The 14,822-nt window shown below is 38.8% G+C and overlaps 1 protein-coding gene across 1 annotated transcript in view; it reads right to left on the minus strand.

Moving 5' to 3' along the window:
* The window catches only part of LOC136347682 (lachesin-like), a 210,315-nt gene extending 196,011 nt beyond the window's left edge, over nt 1–14,304 (minus strand). The window contains exons 1-2 of the mRNA XM_066297903.1: nt 14,129–14,304; nt 1,385–1,531 (exon numbers count right to left, since the gene is read on the minus strand). Of these exons, the coding sequence (XP_066154000.1) occupies nt 1,385–1,481 (97 nt within the window). The 5' untranslated portion in view covers nt 1,482–1,531; nt 14,129–14,304. The remainder of the gene's footprint in view (nt 1–1,384; nt 1,532–14,128) is intronic.
* Between the last annotated feature and the right edge of the window lie 518 nt (nt 14,305–14,822).

The raw sequence follows: 14,822 nt of genomic DNA on the forward strand, positions 1-14,822 counted from the left end.
AAGAGTCCGAAGACGCCGAACTGCAATCGATATTGGATGAAGAGGACACTTTAAGTGAAAAGCAAATGGCAGAAATGCTAAATGTTGCACAACGAACAATTTCTGATCGTTTAAAAGCTACGGGGAAGATCTAGAAGTGTGGAAAATGGGTGTCGCATGAGCTGAATGAAAGACAGATGGAGAACCGGAAAAACACCGGTGAAATTTTGCTTCAAAGGCACGAAAGAAAATCAGTTTTGCATCGAATTGTTACTGGAGATGAAAAATGGATTTTTTTCAAAATCCTTAATGGAAAAAACCATGGGTTGATTCGGGACAACCATCGACGTCGACTGCAAAGCCTGATCGATTCGGCAAGAGGGCAATGCTGTGTGTTTGGTGGGATCAGAAAGGTGTGGTGCACCACGAGCTTTTAAAACCTGGTAGAACCGTTAATACTGTTCGCTACCGACAGCAGTCGATTAATTTAAACAATGCATTGATCGAAAAACGATCAGAATGACAAGGGAAGGAAATTTTGCTCCATGGCACGCAAAGCAACACCGGTTCAGGATACCATCAAAACACTTGGCTGGGAGTTGCTACCCCGTCCGCCGTATTCACCAGACTTGGCTCCTTCGGACCACCATTTGTTTTCATCGAAGGGACACGCATTGGCCGAGCAGCACTTCTATTCCTACGAAGAAGTAGAATATTGGGTGTCTAATTGCCGAAGAGGCACATGTCTATTGGCGTGGTATCCATGAATTGCCAGATAGGTGAACGAAATGTGCAGAGAGCAACGGTCAACATGCTGAATAATTTTCTTTTTCTTTCCTCGTTAAAATTGGTGTTTTATTTTCACGAAATAGCGCTGATTTCATGCCGGTAGACCTGGTGCGCAGTCGCACTTTCCGATTGTTGACGAGACTAAAAAATTATTCCCTTCGAAGCGCTCACCCAATTTCGATTTGTTGCTGCCGTTGTTGACCCGGAAGTCACGTGACAGCCATTGGAATAGTTTCCGGGACACTCGAGATTTCCATTAATCATTCTCTTCAGTGTAAAGTAAATTGTTGAATGTTGTTAAATTAAAGCGCATATAATAAAACTCTGATTTTTATGTGTACACTCGCCATAAGAGTTTATAGAAAATAGCGAAATAACCATTTTAAACGTCGAGGTTGGCAAACATTAATTGTAATAAAGAATATTACAGGGGTTATAAAGCGAGATCCAATTACAGTCTGCAGCATTATTTATTACGGCTCTTCTATAAATTGCAAAAGTTATAAGATAAACTTCATAGGGGTCGTTACATAAACCTCCACGGCATTAATTTTTATTCCATTCAATTTTAGCATCTTCGTGAATAAGAAATTATCAGAAATTGTCATTGTCTTACCTTGGGAGGCCTCCAAAACTGCTACTATTAGTGCCAACCACAATAAACAGAATTCCATTTTCACTTCAATTGAAAATAATAATGACGCGGCCCACATTGTCTTTCAGTTTCCGCAGTACTCTTCGCATAGTCCAAGCTCCCACATCCCTGAAATCGAATAAGTACACGCTGAAAAACAACTTTTACAAAAAAAAAAAAAAAAAATATTTGTAATACTAATGCTACTTCCAAAGTTTAAATAAGAATAAAGCAGACTTCATAAAAAGTTTTTAACAGCCTCGACCGGGGTTTGTTTATTGGTTTGGTCGTGGACAGGGCCGTATCTCTGTTGGTATATAAACTTTCCAACGATAGCAAACTTTAATATCATTTCCATTAAAAAGTTAATATAAATTCTCTTGTACTTAGAAACTCGGTTTCTACAGCTGAGGAGGTTAAAATTGACTGCTGAGTTTAATGCAACAGGATTCTATTCCTATTTTTTATGTTGATAAAAGTTTACCCATTTGTTGGAAGTTGATCGAAACAAGTTTATATGAAGTTCTTAAAGTTAATGACTATTAAGTTCTGCGCGTACAATATAATGTTAAGCTTCGAGCAAAACAAGGAAGTTTTATTGACGTTCAAAGACCAAGCCTCGATGCTGCGGCCGGTAAACCAAGTATTACAGTCCCGGCTACTGTAATATTATTGCTAAGCAACTTCGCCGGACTATGATCAGCGATCTGTCTTACTAGGGTTGCTGGAACAAAAAAAAAATTATTTCGTTTTTTTTTTATATTCTTAAACCTCGAACTGCGCAACTTTTTCGCGCTCTAATGGTTCAACTTTAGAAACGCAGAATATATGGGGAACTGTTACCATAGGAGCAGGACTCAAAAACCAAGATTTTCTTCGTTTGTAACGCGTGAGCGGTATTAACTAGATTGACGTAACGTACACTGTGGGATATCCTACATGTTGCCATGTATGGACCACGAGACAAAATTAATACCTTCTAGCAGTGGCTCACGCAAGCCCCTTGACAGAAGACGCATTTGAAGCCCCTGCGGATTACACTCCGAAACTAATTGATCATATAAAAACAGCTATGGTTTCAGTGGTGTTAGGTTATAAACCGAAGAAGCGCCTTGTAGATGCAAAATTAAAGTCTCACGTAAATAGGTAATATACAGGGTGTTTCCTGAGTACGGTATATAACTCCGGGAGCGCATTCTACAGCTGAAATAACGGTAACTTTGTTATATAAACTATATCACAAAACTGTTTCGTTGCGGACATACAGGGTGTGAAAATTTCTTTAAAAAATTACAATTTTCTAAATATTTTCGAAACTACCTGCGACATTTTAATGAAATTTGCAGGGTTTGAGAGTTAGTTCGCGTGGTGCGCTACTGTTCTTTTCCAATATCTTGTTCCCTTTTTAATTATGTGTTCGATGTGGAAGGAAAAAGGTCTCTTGACTTTTTTTCGCAGGACGCACCGTTTTCGGGTAAATAAACAAAAAGCCGTAATGTGACAAGTACTATTCGTGAACGAATGCAGCACCGCATTTTTCATTAAAAATATCCAGCAATTGTCCTGCCCGCGCGCCACTGGTTACACAACAGCCACTGTTTTCAGCGTAAAATAATAACTCTCCAACCCTGCAAACTTTCATTAAAATGTCTCGGGCAGCTTTGGGAAATATTTAAAAAATTGTAATTTTTTAAAGAAATTTTCACACCCTGTATTTCCGCAACGAGGCATTTTTGGGCTATAATTTATGTAATAAAATCACCTTCATTTTAGCTGTAGAATACGCTCCCGAAGTTATGTATGTTAGGAAACACCCTGTATATTAGAATACTCATGATTCAAATCGTTCGATAATGACAAGCAACGCTCTTTATTTATTAATCGGTGCCAATCGAAATATCTTAAACTTTTGTATAAACCAACATCAATTCGGCTCCAATAAAATAATTAAAAATATCAAAAATGTAATGATAATTAATTTCATGCATCGCTCTAATCGCTAACTAACCAAAAACTGATTAATTTCTAGGGAGTAACTGTGCCACCAGAGACTGATTGACGGGCATGCGCACAGAAATCATAGATGGTACGGTCAATATACGGGGTGCACCAAGTTACGAGGGAGCCATTGTTCATTTTGTTTGTGTTAGTAGCAGGGATAACCCTAGTTTAAATTACGAAGAGAGGTACTTTGTTGGGCACGTTGCGTTGGTGGTATTAAATAAACAATTGAGCCTTTAGTCGAAAAGACAATTTTTGATCGACACTTTTTCTAAGCGAAACACTGTGTATATTTATAAACTGCATTAAAATGGATTCAATTTTATACGAAAAACTTCAGTCATTTCCTTTTCGAAAATTAACACTTTTTAGCGCATTGGGCAATTTTTATGTCTAATTTTGCTAGCGACAATCAATCAAATTAATTCAATCTGGCCAACGCTGAGTGGCTAAAAGTAAAACGTATCAAATATAATGCATTAATTTGACAAAATATCAAATCTAAATCATATATGCAAATGTATAGTAAATGAGTAAAAACATTTTAAAATGTGCTTTACACACGAAGAACAATGCGATATGTTAGAATCGTGCACACATACATGTCATATAAAATACATGATGAAAAGTATTCATTTTGGAAAAAAACGTACCGAGTTTTTTGTATGAATTTTAACTAGTTCTAATTTCGTTAATAAATATACACAGCGTTCTATTAAAAAAAAATTTTTTTTTTTGATTATGTTCACCAAGCTATGTTCAATTGTTTTTCTAGTATCACAGCCGCGGCTTGCCCAAGGAAACACAAGACTGCAATTTGAACTGGAGTCTATCCCTGCCAATGACAAGGTTGACAATGGTGCGCACTTACTTGGCGCACCTAGTACATGTTTATCGTTTCGCGTAGAATAAAATGAAGTAATAAATGATTAAATAGCGAAAACCTTAAGAAGATGGCCACCTGTTAGATAAACGAAAGAGGTCCGTTAATTCTAATTAAATTCGTAATAATCGCAAAGTAACGTTTTTTCTGAGGAACGAAGGCCGATTCGGGCTAATCCGAACCCATCTGAGCTGATTGCTCCAGAAACGGATCTCGTTCTCGTCATTCAATGACCGTCAACATGCCATGGGATTTTGAACGATATCCCATACCAGTATCGAAATATTCCTTATCAAGGGCGAATTCAAGCCGTTCTGCGAATTAAGACGCAGGGAGGGCAAGGCCGTGAATTGCTTCCAAGAAGAATGCCGAAAATTTCTTTTAATAAACATAAATTAAAGACGGCCAGTCTGGTGTAACTAAAACGAATTAATAACAGCCAGTAATTTTTTAATTATTCACAAAACTTGGCGTGTTTTTAATCTAGAGAAAATCTGGGCAAGAATTCTATTAATAGCTAGATTTATGATACTAATTACAACGTACGCCCTTGTTTGAAGTTGCATAGTGCCAGGTTCACAATGCCATGGGCGTATCATCCACTCCCTCCATATTGATTTTCTTCATACGGTAATAAACTTTTTCCCTTAATTTAGCGATGTGACAGCGGAACCCATGGCCGATTCGAGCACCTGATTTGACATGTCAAAAAAAGCTCGATTATTGTTGGCAAAAATCTACAGCTTTAAATCGTGGTCTCACGTTCAGGAACCCTTTGTTTGCTTCCCTCTCGTGTACGAGAAATCACTTCATTTGATGCAAATTGTTATCAAAAATTCACCTCCACTTCGAAAACCAATTTGCCTAAATCACGAAAGCGCCCTTTCGGGGTAACATCTTGAGTTGTGGAATCGCCTGTTGTAAAAACGGAAGTCACCGACTCCTGAAATGTTGTTATCGGCTTTGGTAACCTCAATTTCACGATTTGCATTAAGGTTTTACGAATGGGAAATGATACAAACACAGGGTGTTTCCTTGCATAAGGGCTGCACGACAACGCTATATGTTAAAGCTCGGCCGTGGCTTTGGTTCACCCCTTTCCCGGCCCGTGTCAGTTATAAATAAATTTTTAATGAATGCATCATTGCTGAAATTTATTCGTAGTTACCCACTATAATATGGCGACAGCAACAGCTGAACACCTGCAAATGCAAATTCACCTGGCGATACGATCATTTCGTCATACCTTTACGAAGACAATTTAACCTCACGTGAGTACTTGAAGCACTTTTTAAAAACTTAACTTGCGGGTTGCGTCGATAACAACATTCGTCTAAGTCGCCTGGATAACCTGTAGTTCCAACGAGATGGGGCTACGCCACATGACGCCATAAAAGGGGCTGATTGTTTGTCTGAAATATATCCCTGCGGCATAATTTCACGCAGTGGGGACGTGAGTCGGCCGGCACACTTACCAGACCTTTCCCCGTTGGAATGTTACTCGCGGGGGGAAATTGCTGGATTTTTACTCAACGGCAAAAAAAGTTATTTTGTACATTTTCTAATAACCGTTTCTTCGCCTAATAACTTTATACATCGACAGCGAATAGACGGAGTTGTTTAACTAACTTTAAATTTCAGAAATCTATCAGAGTTTAATTAAGTTCCATAAAATTGTACTCAGATTTCCATCTTGTTAGCAGGCACTTTAATTAAGAGCGAGTCCGGGTCATTAGGAAATCTCAATGCAGCGTACTCGACTGACACTAATGATCGGAATTATATTGTAGAACCTCAATATCTACTTTCAAATTGCAATTAATGTGAAACTTAAAATGTCAATTTATATTGAAATATTTGCATGTTGCAATCTGCCTATATTCATGAATAATGGCGATACGGCAAAAGTAAATTTCATCCTTAATATAATTGTAATTTTTTTCTACTTCTGGGCCAGCGAGGATTCATTTTATTTCTTGCAATAAATCACCGGAGCTTTTTTAAATGTGGCAATAACTTTAATATATAAATTTAGCTCAGGAAAAGGGCTCAAAGTTGCAATACAGGGTTCTTCAGCTCATCATTGAGATCTCAGCAACTATAAGAGATGCGAGGCGGGTTAAATTGGGGCGAAGTTGTGCAATTTGGAGCTCGATGAGATGCCCTTTCAAAATTTAGAAAATTCCGATTACTTCCGGAGATATCCGTGAAAAACCGAAATTTTGAAAAAGCGTTTCTTTTCTTTTCTGATGTTATTTGAAAAGAATTAAAAACGAATGGCACGTTATAATTGCCACTTTTTTTAAATTTTAATGAAATTATGTATCAAACATAAATGTTTTCTTAAATTTATTAACTTAAAAATAATCTTAAACGTATAAATAAATAAAACGTCACAACAAATGTTCAAATATGCCCCCCTCTTGTCCAATACACGAACGAACACGTCGTTCAGCATTATTAATAGCACTACTGATGTCACGCCGTCTTAATGTTGCAAATGCATTTATAATTTTTGTCCGCAAGTCTTCTGAATCTTGTGTGGGTTCGGAGTAAATTTTATTTTTTAACGTTCCCCATAAGTAAAAATCAAGGGGCAATAGGTCAGGTGACCTCGCGGGCCACTCTGTTACACCACGATTTCCAATCCATCGACCAGGAGATTCGTTGTTAAGGAAATCCCGTACCCCCTTTAGGTTGTGGGGAGGTGCTCCGTCTTGTTGAAACCAAATAGTGCGAAGCTGCCCAAGTGGCAAATTTCCTAAGTAATTCGCCAAGTAATTTTGTAAAATAGTCAAATAGGCAGCTCCATTTAAATTACATTCGTAAACAAAGGGGCCTACTATGTTACATTGCCGGAAATCTAAACGTCAAATTTCAAATATGATTTCACTATTTTGTAGAAGATGAAAAGTGGCAATTATAACGTGCCATTCGTTTTTAATTATCTTTCCATATAACATCAGGAAAGAAAAGAAACGCTTTTTCAAAATTTCGGTTTTTTACGGATATCTCCGGAAGTAATCGGAATTTTCCAAATTTTGAAAGGGCATCTTATTGAGCTCCAAACTGCACAACTTCGCCCCAATTTGACCCACCTCTCATCTCTTATGGTTGCTGAGATCTCAATGATGAGCATCGAATCTGAATAACCCTGTATATTCCCCGAAGCCTTAATTCGTATTCAACATGTTGAACGATGCCTGTAGTGGACGATGGTCCGTTTAAAAAATGAAATCCTGACCCCGTGCGCAGTTGTGGATTCAGAACGGCCATGGCACCGACATCATAACCGTCATAATGTTGGTGATACCATGATTTATATTCAATTTTTTAGCAGAACGTGTGCTTTGCATAATATATGCTCATTTTGCATGTGAAACTTTCGGGGTTGCCTCTTGTCAAGGTAAATGCAGAAAATTTGTGTCCTTGGTTCAACCCATTTGTATCTGTCTCCCCTGAGTATACAACGAATGTTCACGTTTCGTTCTGGGTGAAAAAACATTTTAATATATTGTGATCCAGATGAGGGCTCAAACTTGTTACATTTGAAAATGTTTTTATTTTTCGTCGAGCGTTCCAGAATAAATCGCATAAATTTAAAAATAATCAGTGCTGGTCAAATGAAGAACGAGTGAAAAAAATTTACTCGCCGGCGAATGACCCTCCGAGGGCAACTATCTCTGAGCGCCGATTTTGAATTTGAATTTCACTGATTTTCCCACTGATTTCTTAATCATAAATTCTATTAAAAAGCGAAGGGATTCATAAAAATGTATTTTAGCTGCAAATCGAAGATATTTAACATAACAATCCGTAATTTCCAACGGAATGCGAAATGCACACAGACAAAAACACACGTAAAAGAAGTTTGTGTTCGTGTTTTGTTAACGAGACCTTCGTAAGATAAATTGCACAAAATAATGCCGTAATGCATGCGGTCGGTAAAGTCTTAAGTCCGTTTTAGAATATTAAATTCCTTGTGCAAAAGATGAACAATTTTCATGTACGCATGCAAATGAGAATTTACACAACCTAAAACGGGCCTTAGTCCCGGATTTTTCTACCGGGCCAATGTCTTTTTGATATTTTACACAGTGGGTCAAAAAAGTATTTGCCTATTATTTTCAATATGCAACGAGAAATAAAACCTGCAGTCATTTTAATGATTTTAACGTACACAAAAATAAAACTTTAACAAAAAAATCTAACTCTAACTTGCACATTATCAAACTATTAGAAAAAAACACGTTAACTTAGTAAAAAGTTATCTCTAATATTTAGTGTGCATTCCGTTTGCATCAATAATGGCCCTGAGTCTTCTGGGCATTGAATCAATGAGAGTTTGAACGTATTCTAAGGGGATTTTGGACCACTCTTCGAGCAAAGCTGTCTTCAGGTTTTCTTCGTTCGAAATGTGCCATTTTCGAATTTTCAGATCAAGGGTATTCCACAAATTATCAATAGGGTTCACATCAGGAGACTGTGGTGGAGTAATGAGTCTGCGAGGGACGTTGTCCAACAACCACCCCTTCGTCAAATTGGCTGAATGCCTCGGGTCATTATCTTGTTGGGAGAAAAATATATTTTCCGGATTTAATTTAGCAGCACTTGGTTTTAAATTATGTTGCAATATGTCAGTGTAAGTCCTGGCTGTCATTATCCCATTAATAAATGCCAGATTTCCTACCCCATACATCCCCAAGCTAATACGTTTCCTCCCCCACGATTCACCGTAGGTTTCAAATTTTCTGGCTTCAGCTCTGTGTTTGGTATTCTCCACACGAACCGTTTCCCATCTGAACCGAAAAGACGAAACTTACTTTCGTCAGAAAAAATTACGTTTCTCCACCACTCCGAAGGCTCGTCCATGTAGTCTTTGGCAAACTGCAAACGTTTCTGACGATTCTTCTCGGAGATGAACGGTTTTTTCCTTGCTGCTCTTCCAACAACGTTTGCTCCATGTAGAATGTTTCTCATGGTTTGGGGATGAACGTTTGTTCCTGATGTTGTTGCGGTATCAGTTGCCGATGTTTGAGCCCCAGCAAATGGATCTTTTTGAACTTCTCTAATTATAAACCGCTTTTCTCGCGCGTTCAGTTTGTTCGGTCTTCCAGAACAAGGTTTATTTTGTATGTTTCCCGTTTCTTCATACCTCTTTATTACATGACGAACTACCGAAAATGACGCATTAACACTGTTGGCTATTGTTCTATAACTCTCATGAAGGCAAATTATTCTTGTACGTTTGGATACATCAATTTCACCTTTTTTCGGCCTCATCTTTCGACCGATCAAGCTTAAACTAAACGAATTTCTCCAAGATATCAATAACATTGCTACTTTAATATAAAAAAACAAAAAATCCAATCCATACAGAAAATAAGTTGATACGATTTGGAAGTAAACATTAGTGTGCAAATACTTGTTTGACCCACTGGGTGTATTCTCTATCGTGCCTTATAGACTTTTCATTTCATATTTTTTATATCATCATTTTGGTATGCTAGCAGGGTGGCAATGTCACGTTTTCAGATTGTCAGAGGCGAAAACTTCAATTCCGCCGTGCGGACATGTTTATAGGCGATTAAAATTTTAACTCCCCAGACCGTGTATTTTCGAAACTCTCAACTTCTGGTTAAATCATATTTGCGCCAATGAACCTCGAGCTTTCGAACTTCCCGTTCTCTCGTTGTTAATAAATCGCCTTGTATAGTGGGCGAAACAACAAGCTTTGATGTATGAAACAGAACATTTTTGAGGAAAAATCGATCGAGGCCCTCAAATAAATCTGAGGCAAGAGCTGCAAACAATACTTTTCCAACGACCGGTCCGGTACCAAAAAACGTCACCTCGAAGTAACGGCGTGGGAGATACGTACGCACACAGTAATTGTGTTTTCTTATCTCACGTGCCTGCGGCAACGTGTAAGGACCGATCGTGTACACGTCGCCACGGGCAACGGGTAAACAGCGTGTACACAACAGCGTGTAATTTTATACGTTGCCCTGGGCAGCGTGTAACAAGAACATGTTGCTTGGAACATTCGCAGGCGAAACTGGCAATGTTAAACTAAAGAAGCTCCCCTCGTTGCAAAGCGATAAATTTGCTGAACGAATTATCATTTTACCAGTAACTAGGAGCTTAAAATGGTTTCAATGAAAATAAAAGACCACAGACAAAGAGAGCGCCACTGAATATTTAAATAGCGGAAGATATGCAGTTCTAATAATAATTATTATTATCAGTAGTAGCAGACTGACTTCATTAAAATTAATGCTCAAATCATTGTAATAATACGATTTGGTGTACGGGATAAACATTATTTTACAGTCCTGTTGTGGTACAGAAATATGTCCGCTTTATAAAAGCCGCGTTTAAACAGGCATACAGATCCAATGGACATTTCGCGGATGCGTTCACTGCTATTTAACCTAATAGGAAATATGTGTATTTATAATACCGTAATTGGCTTTAGCGTGCATTAGCATATTTAGTTGCACGTACCAATTTCCAATTTAAAATTGAATTTTAAAAATTAATCGGACAGTGTCGGTACAGGCCGAAGTGGATTGCGTGCCACTAGATTGTCGTATTTCCTCGTATTTTATGGGGGCAGTTTGAATGAAAAATAATATCATTATTTTTTTATTGAGGTTTATGATCGTTTTAGTGTGGCAATATAATTTCACGTGCACACTGGAAACAAGAATAAATCTCACCGTCTCGTAATAATGCTTTACACAATTTAATTTTTAATTTATTGCGTCGGATTACAAGGGGTGATTACTAACGCAATCTGCAAAGAACGGGTGCGTGTTCGAGACCTCGAAACACGTCGATTTAACCTGACTTAGGAAAATTCGAAAACGCTCTTTATTTCAGTAGTGCCTCGACGTGCTACGAACAAATTTTTGAAGTCTTTTAATGGTGTCTTTAGTTGCGGGGAACCTTATGTGACCGGCCGTCTCAGGCTGGAAGGCTTTGAGAGCGTCAGAATTAAAATTTCATGATTTTCCAACTTTAATCTGAATTGCCTAATGTGAAATCCAGGAAAATGTAACGGAAAAAATCCAAGTTAAGCTTGGAGAACAAGGCCCTGTCACGCAAAAGAATGTTGAAGCCCATCTGGGCCTGCGGCATCGAGCTCTGGGGAGCAGCCAGTACAAGCAACCTAGAAATTCTACAAAGGTTCCAGTCAAAAACTCTGAGGCGAATGTTAAATGCTCCGTGGCTCGTCAGGGGCGCGACAGTTCATCGAGATCTGAACGTCTCCACAGTCCAAGGGGAGATCAGGTAGGGTAGGGGTTAGTTGGAGTAGCAGCAAAGTAGGATTGAGGGCCACCCGAACCCCCCGGCCGCCGACTTATTAAGTGATAATCGGGAGAGGAGACTCGGAAGGCCCTACCGAAGGATCGACCGGAGAGGTTCTAGAATCGCCTATAGAATTATTTTGTTTTATTTGTTGTTTTGTTCTTACTTTCGCTTGCTAGCGATGTTCGAAATTGAGCGTTAAGTCGCATCGTTAAAAATCGTGTGCGACTACTGAGCCGTGCTACGAGTGCAGATTAATTTAAGTTTAGTGTTTTATCCGATCTTCTGAATGCTTTCCGATTTACAAATGTAAGCAGATTGTAGGTAGTTACGGGGAGAAAAAAAAAACAAAAAAAAAAACAAAATAAAATACAAAAAAAAACAAAAAAAAACCAAAAGAAAACAAAAAGAAACAAAAAAAAGCAAAAAAAAACAAAAAGAAACAAAAAAAAAACAAAAAAAAGAATTGCCCAGTGGAAAATAGAATTGCACTTGCGGCCAAAAGCATGGAAAGATTCTTAATTTGTATTGTATTTGTTGCACTGAAGAAGAACTCAATTATATTACTATGTTGTACGTTTCTTATGGATTCAGCGTTTTTTACACGTGTTTATATTTATGAGGAGCCGTACCTCTTTTTTGCTATAAATATTATTTACACCTCGGACAAAAGTATGGAAAGATAAGCAACACCGGTAGTTTCGATCCCAGAACTGCCACAGTTTTCTTACTTTGCGCCTTTAAACGTCTGCACAAACGGGTGAGAATAGGTATTTCTCAGAGGACTTGTGCAACAAGTTTATGGAATTGAATCGACAAGGTCTAAAGCAAAATATTATTGCAAAAAACTTACTAATCAGCGACGATGCTGCCTCCAAAGTAACCGGAAAATTTCCATTGGTGGACAATGTAAAAACTTGAAAAGTTGGACGTCTCAGGAAAACCACCCAGAACATCGGCAAACGCATTAGACGTTCATCGCTTACGAACTCCAGAAGGGCGGCGCGACGAATTAGGTAAGAATATGCGAAAAATACAGTGTAAACATCACAATTTTCGCTGTAAGATGTCGATTACATGCTGTTGGTCTTATGGGAAAAACTGCCGGCAAAGAAACCTCTCATTTCCAAGAAAAACCGAAAGGCGCGAATTGAATTTGCAAATGAACATTTGACTTGATCTTCACAAAAATGGATTACAGTTCTCTGGAGTGACGAATCCGAGTTTAACATCTTTAATTCAGACGGGAAAATGTACATTAAAACGCCAGTGGGCCAAAGATTCGACATTAAATACCAGAAACCAACGGTAAAACACGGTGGCGGCAGTATCATGGTGCGAGGATGTTTTTTCGGGATCGGGAGTCGGTCCCCTCGTACAAATTGTTATGGTTCGTTTGTCTGGATATTTAAAAAAATAGGTTATCGCCATGGGCCGAGGTGAAAATGACCCTTACCTGGCGATAGCAACACGATGACGATCTTCACGGCTTGTGAAAAATTATTTTTTTGAAAACGGCGTTAATGTATTAAAGCGGCCGTCTCAGTCACCAGACCCGAACCCCATCGAACGGTTATGGGACCATTTAAAACGACACAGAACGCAAATTAATCTCCGCCGCAAAAACGAGCTGTGGGAAATCATACAAGACAAATGGTTCGAGATTTCTGGAAAAAAATGCCAAGATTTGGTGGATTTAATGCATAGAAGATGTCAGGCGGTGCTTGGGGCAAAAGGTTATCCGACTTCATATTGATGAAATAGCTTAATGTTTATTTGTTCTTAAATAAATGTTTCCTTTCTCATATTTTTGTCGGCGTCAATTTAGTTTCGCCTCAAATTAATTAAAAATGGCGGGCCCCAAAGCCGATGAACTTTGAAATCCACGTTCGTTTCAAACAAGACGACAATGTGTTCTGGAGTTTATTCCTTGAATCTATTAAAACTAGAAGTATGAATCGTTTAAGAATATTTCGATGCTTTCGTCCGTGCAGGTGTTCAAAAAATTCCTGGTCAAAACTGCCCAGAAAGACCTCGAAACTGGGACTACATGCCACAACGCAATTGACGAGTTTCCAGCGCTTAACTTTGGCACGCATAGAAAAAACCAAACTGATATCAAGGCTCTTTTTTTGCGAGGAGGGGTCACAAACCATATCGCTAGGTGGATGTTCGTCGTGTCGTTCACTGCATAATTTCACAAACTCACATGAAAACAACCACCTAATGGCAAAAAGAAACTGTTCAAAATGGCTCCCATTCTCCCTCGCACTCAAATACACCCTTGGCGGAAAATCAAAGTTCGCCCCACTCAATAATTGAGTGCAATTTTTCATTACGGCACATCGGTTATTGATGCGGTTCGACAGATGTTACTCAATTTTGACGGGCGTCGAATAACTGAGCCCGCCGAGAAAACGGCACGTTTATTCAAATCTGGTAATCGCGGGGGCCAAAGTTGGAGACGGTCGTGTCCACGACCTGTCCGGCAGTTTGTCGCTGTAAGTTCAAACCGAAAGGTAACTTACCGTTTCTCCGGTTCCCCTCTCGCCGAATCACAAACCACTAGAAACACTCTATCACAAGAAATTCACGCGGTAAAATTCAAACTTGAAAGAAACTGCGATCGAAATTACCTCGCACGCGAGATTTTCTCAGAATTATCGTATTTTCGCGATACGACTCACACCAAAGGAGCGACGACTGAGCGTTTGTCGCACAGAATCGAGTCCTTATTACCGCTTTCGGAGGCTCAAAATTCGAGCTCATGCGCTTTATCGCCGCTGAAAAATCTCCTGTTGAATTTTCAGATATTATTATGGGATTGCTTCGAGTTTGAGTGTATTGAGATGTCGTGTTGTTTCCGGGATTACGCCACTTGTGTATCCGCTTTATTCACCTGGTTGTTAAATTTGTACTCTCCAAGTCAGATAATTTGGATGATTTTCTTTAAATTCACCGTTCGCACGCTTAAGGGAACTTCTGGTTACTTCTGGCAATTGAAACAGACAACAATAACACTTTTCGAGTTTTATGTGGCGCAACTGACAGAATTATATGGAGAACTTTTCGAATATATATGGCGTCGAGGAAGTTTTCGATGTTCGTTAGGGTTAAAGTGGCGTAATGAGGAGAGTTCGGTTTAATTTTTAAACTTTGAACCATTAGTTAAATCTGATGGTTTTAGCCAGGATTTTTGCCTCTCTGGGACGGGGAGGGTAA

This window comes from Euwallacea fornicatus, chromosome 29, assembly GCF_040115645.1.
Source record: "Euwallacea fornicatus isolate EFF26 chromosome 29, ASM4011564v1, whole genome shotgun sequence".
NCBI classification, from domain to species: domain Eukaryota; kingdom Metazoa; phylum Arthropoda; class Insecta; order Coleoptera; family Curculionidae; genus Euwallacea; species Euwallacea fornicatus.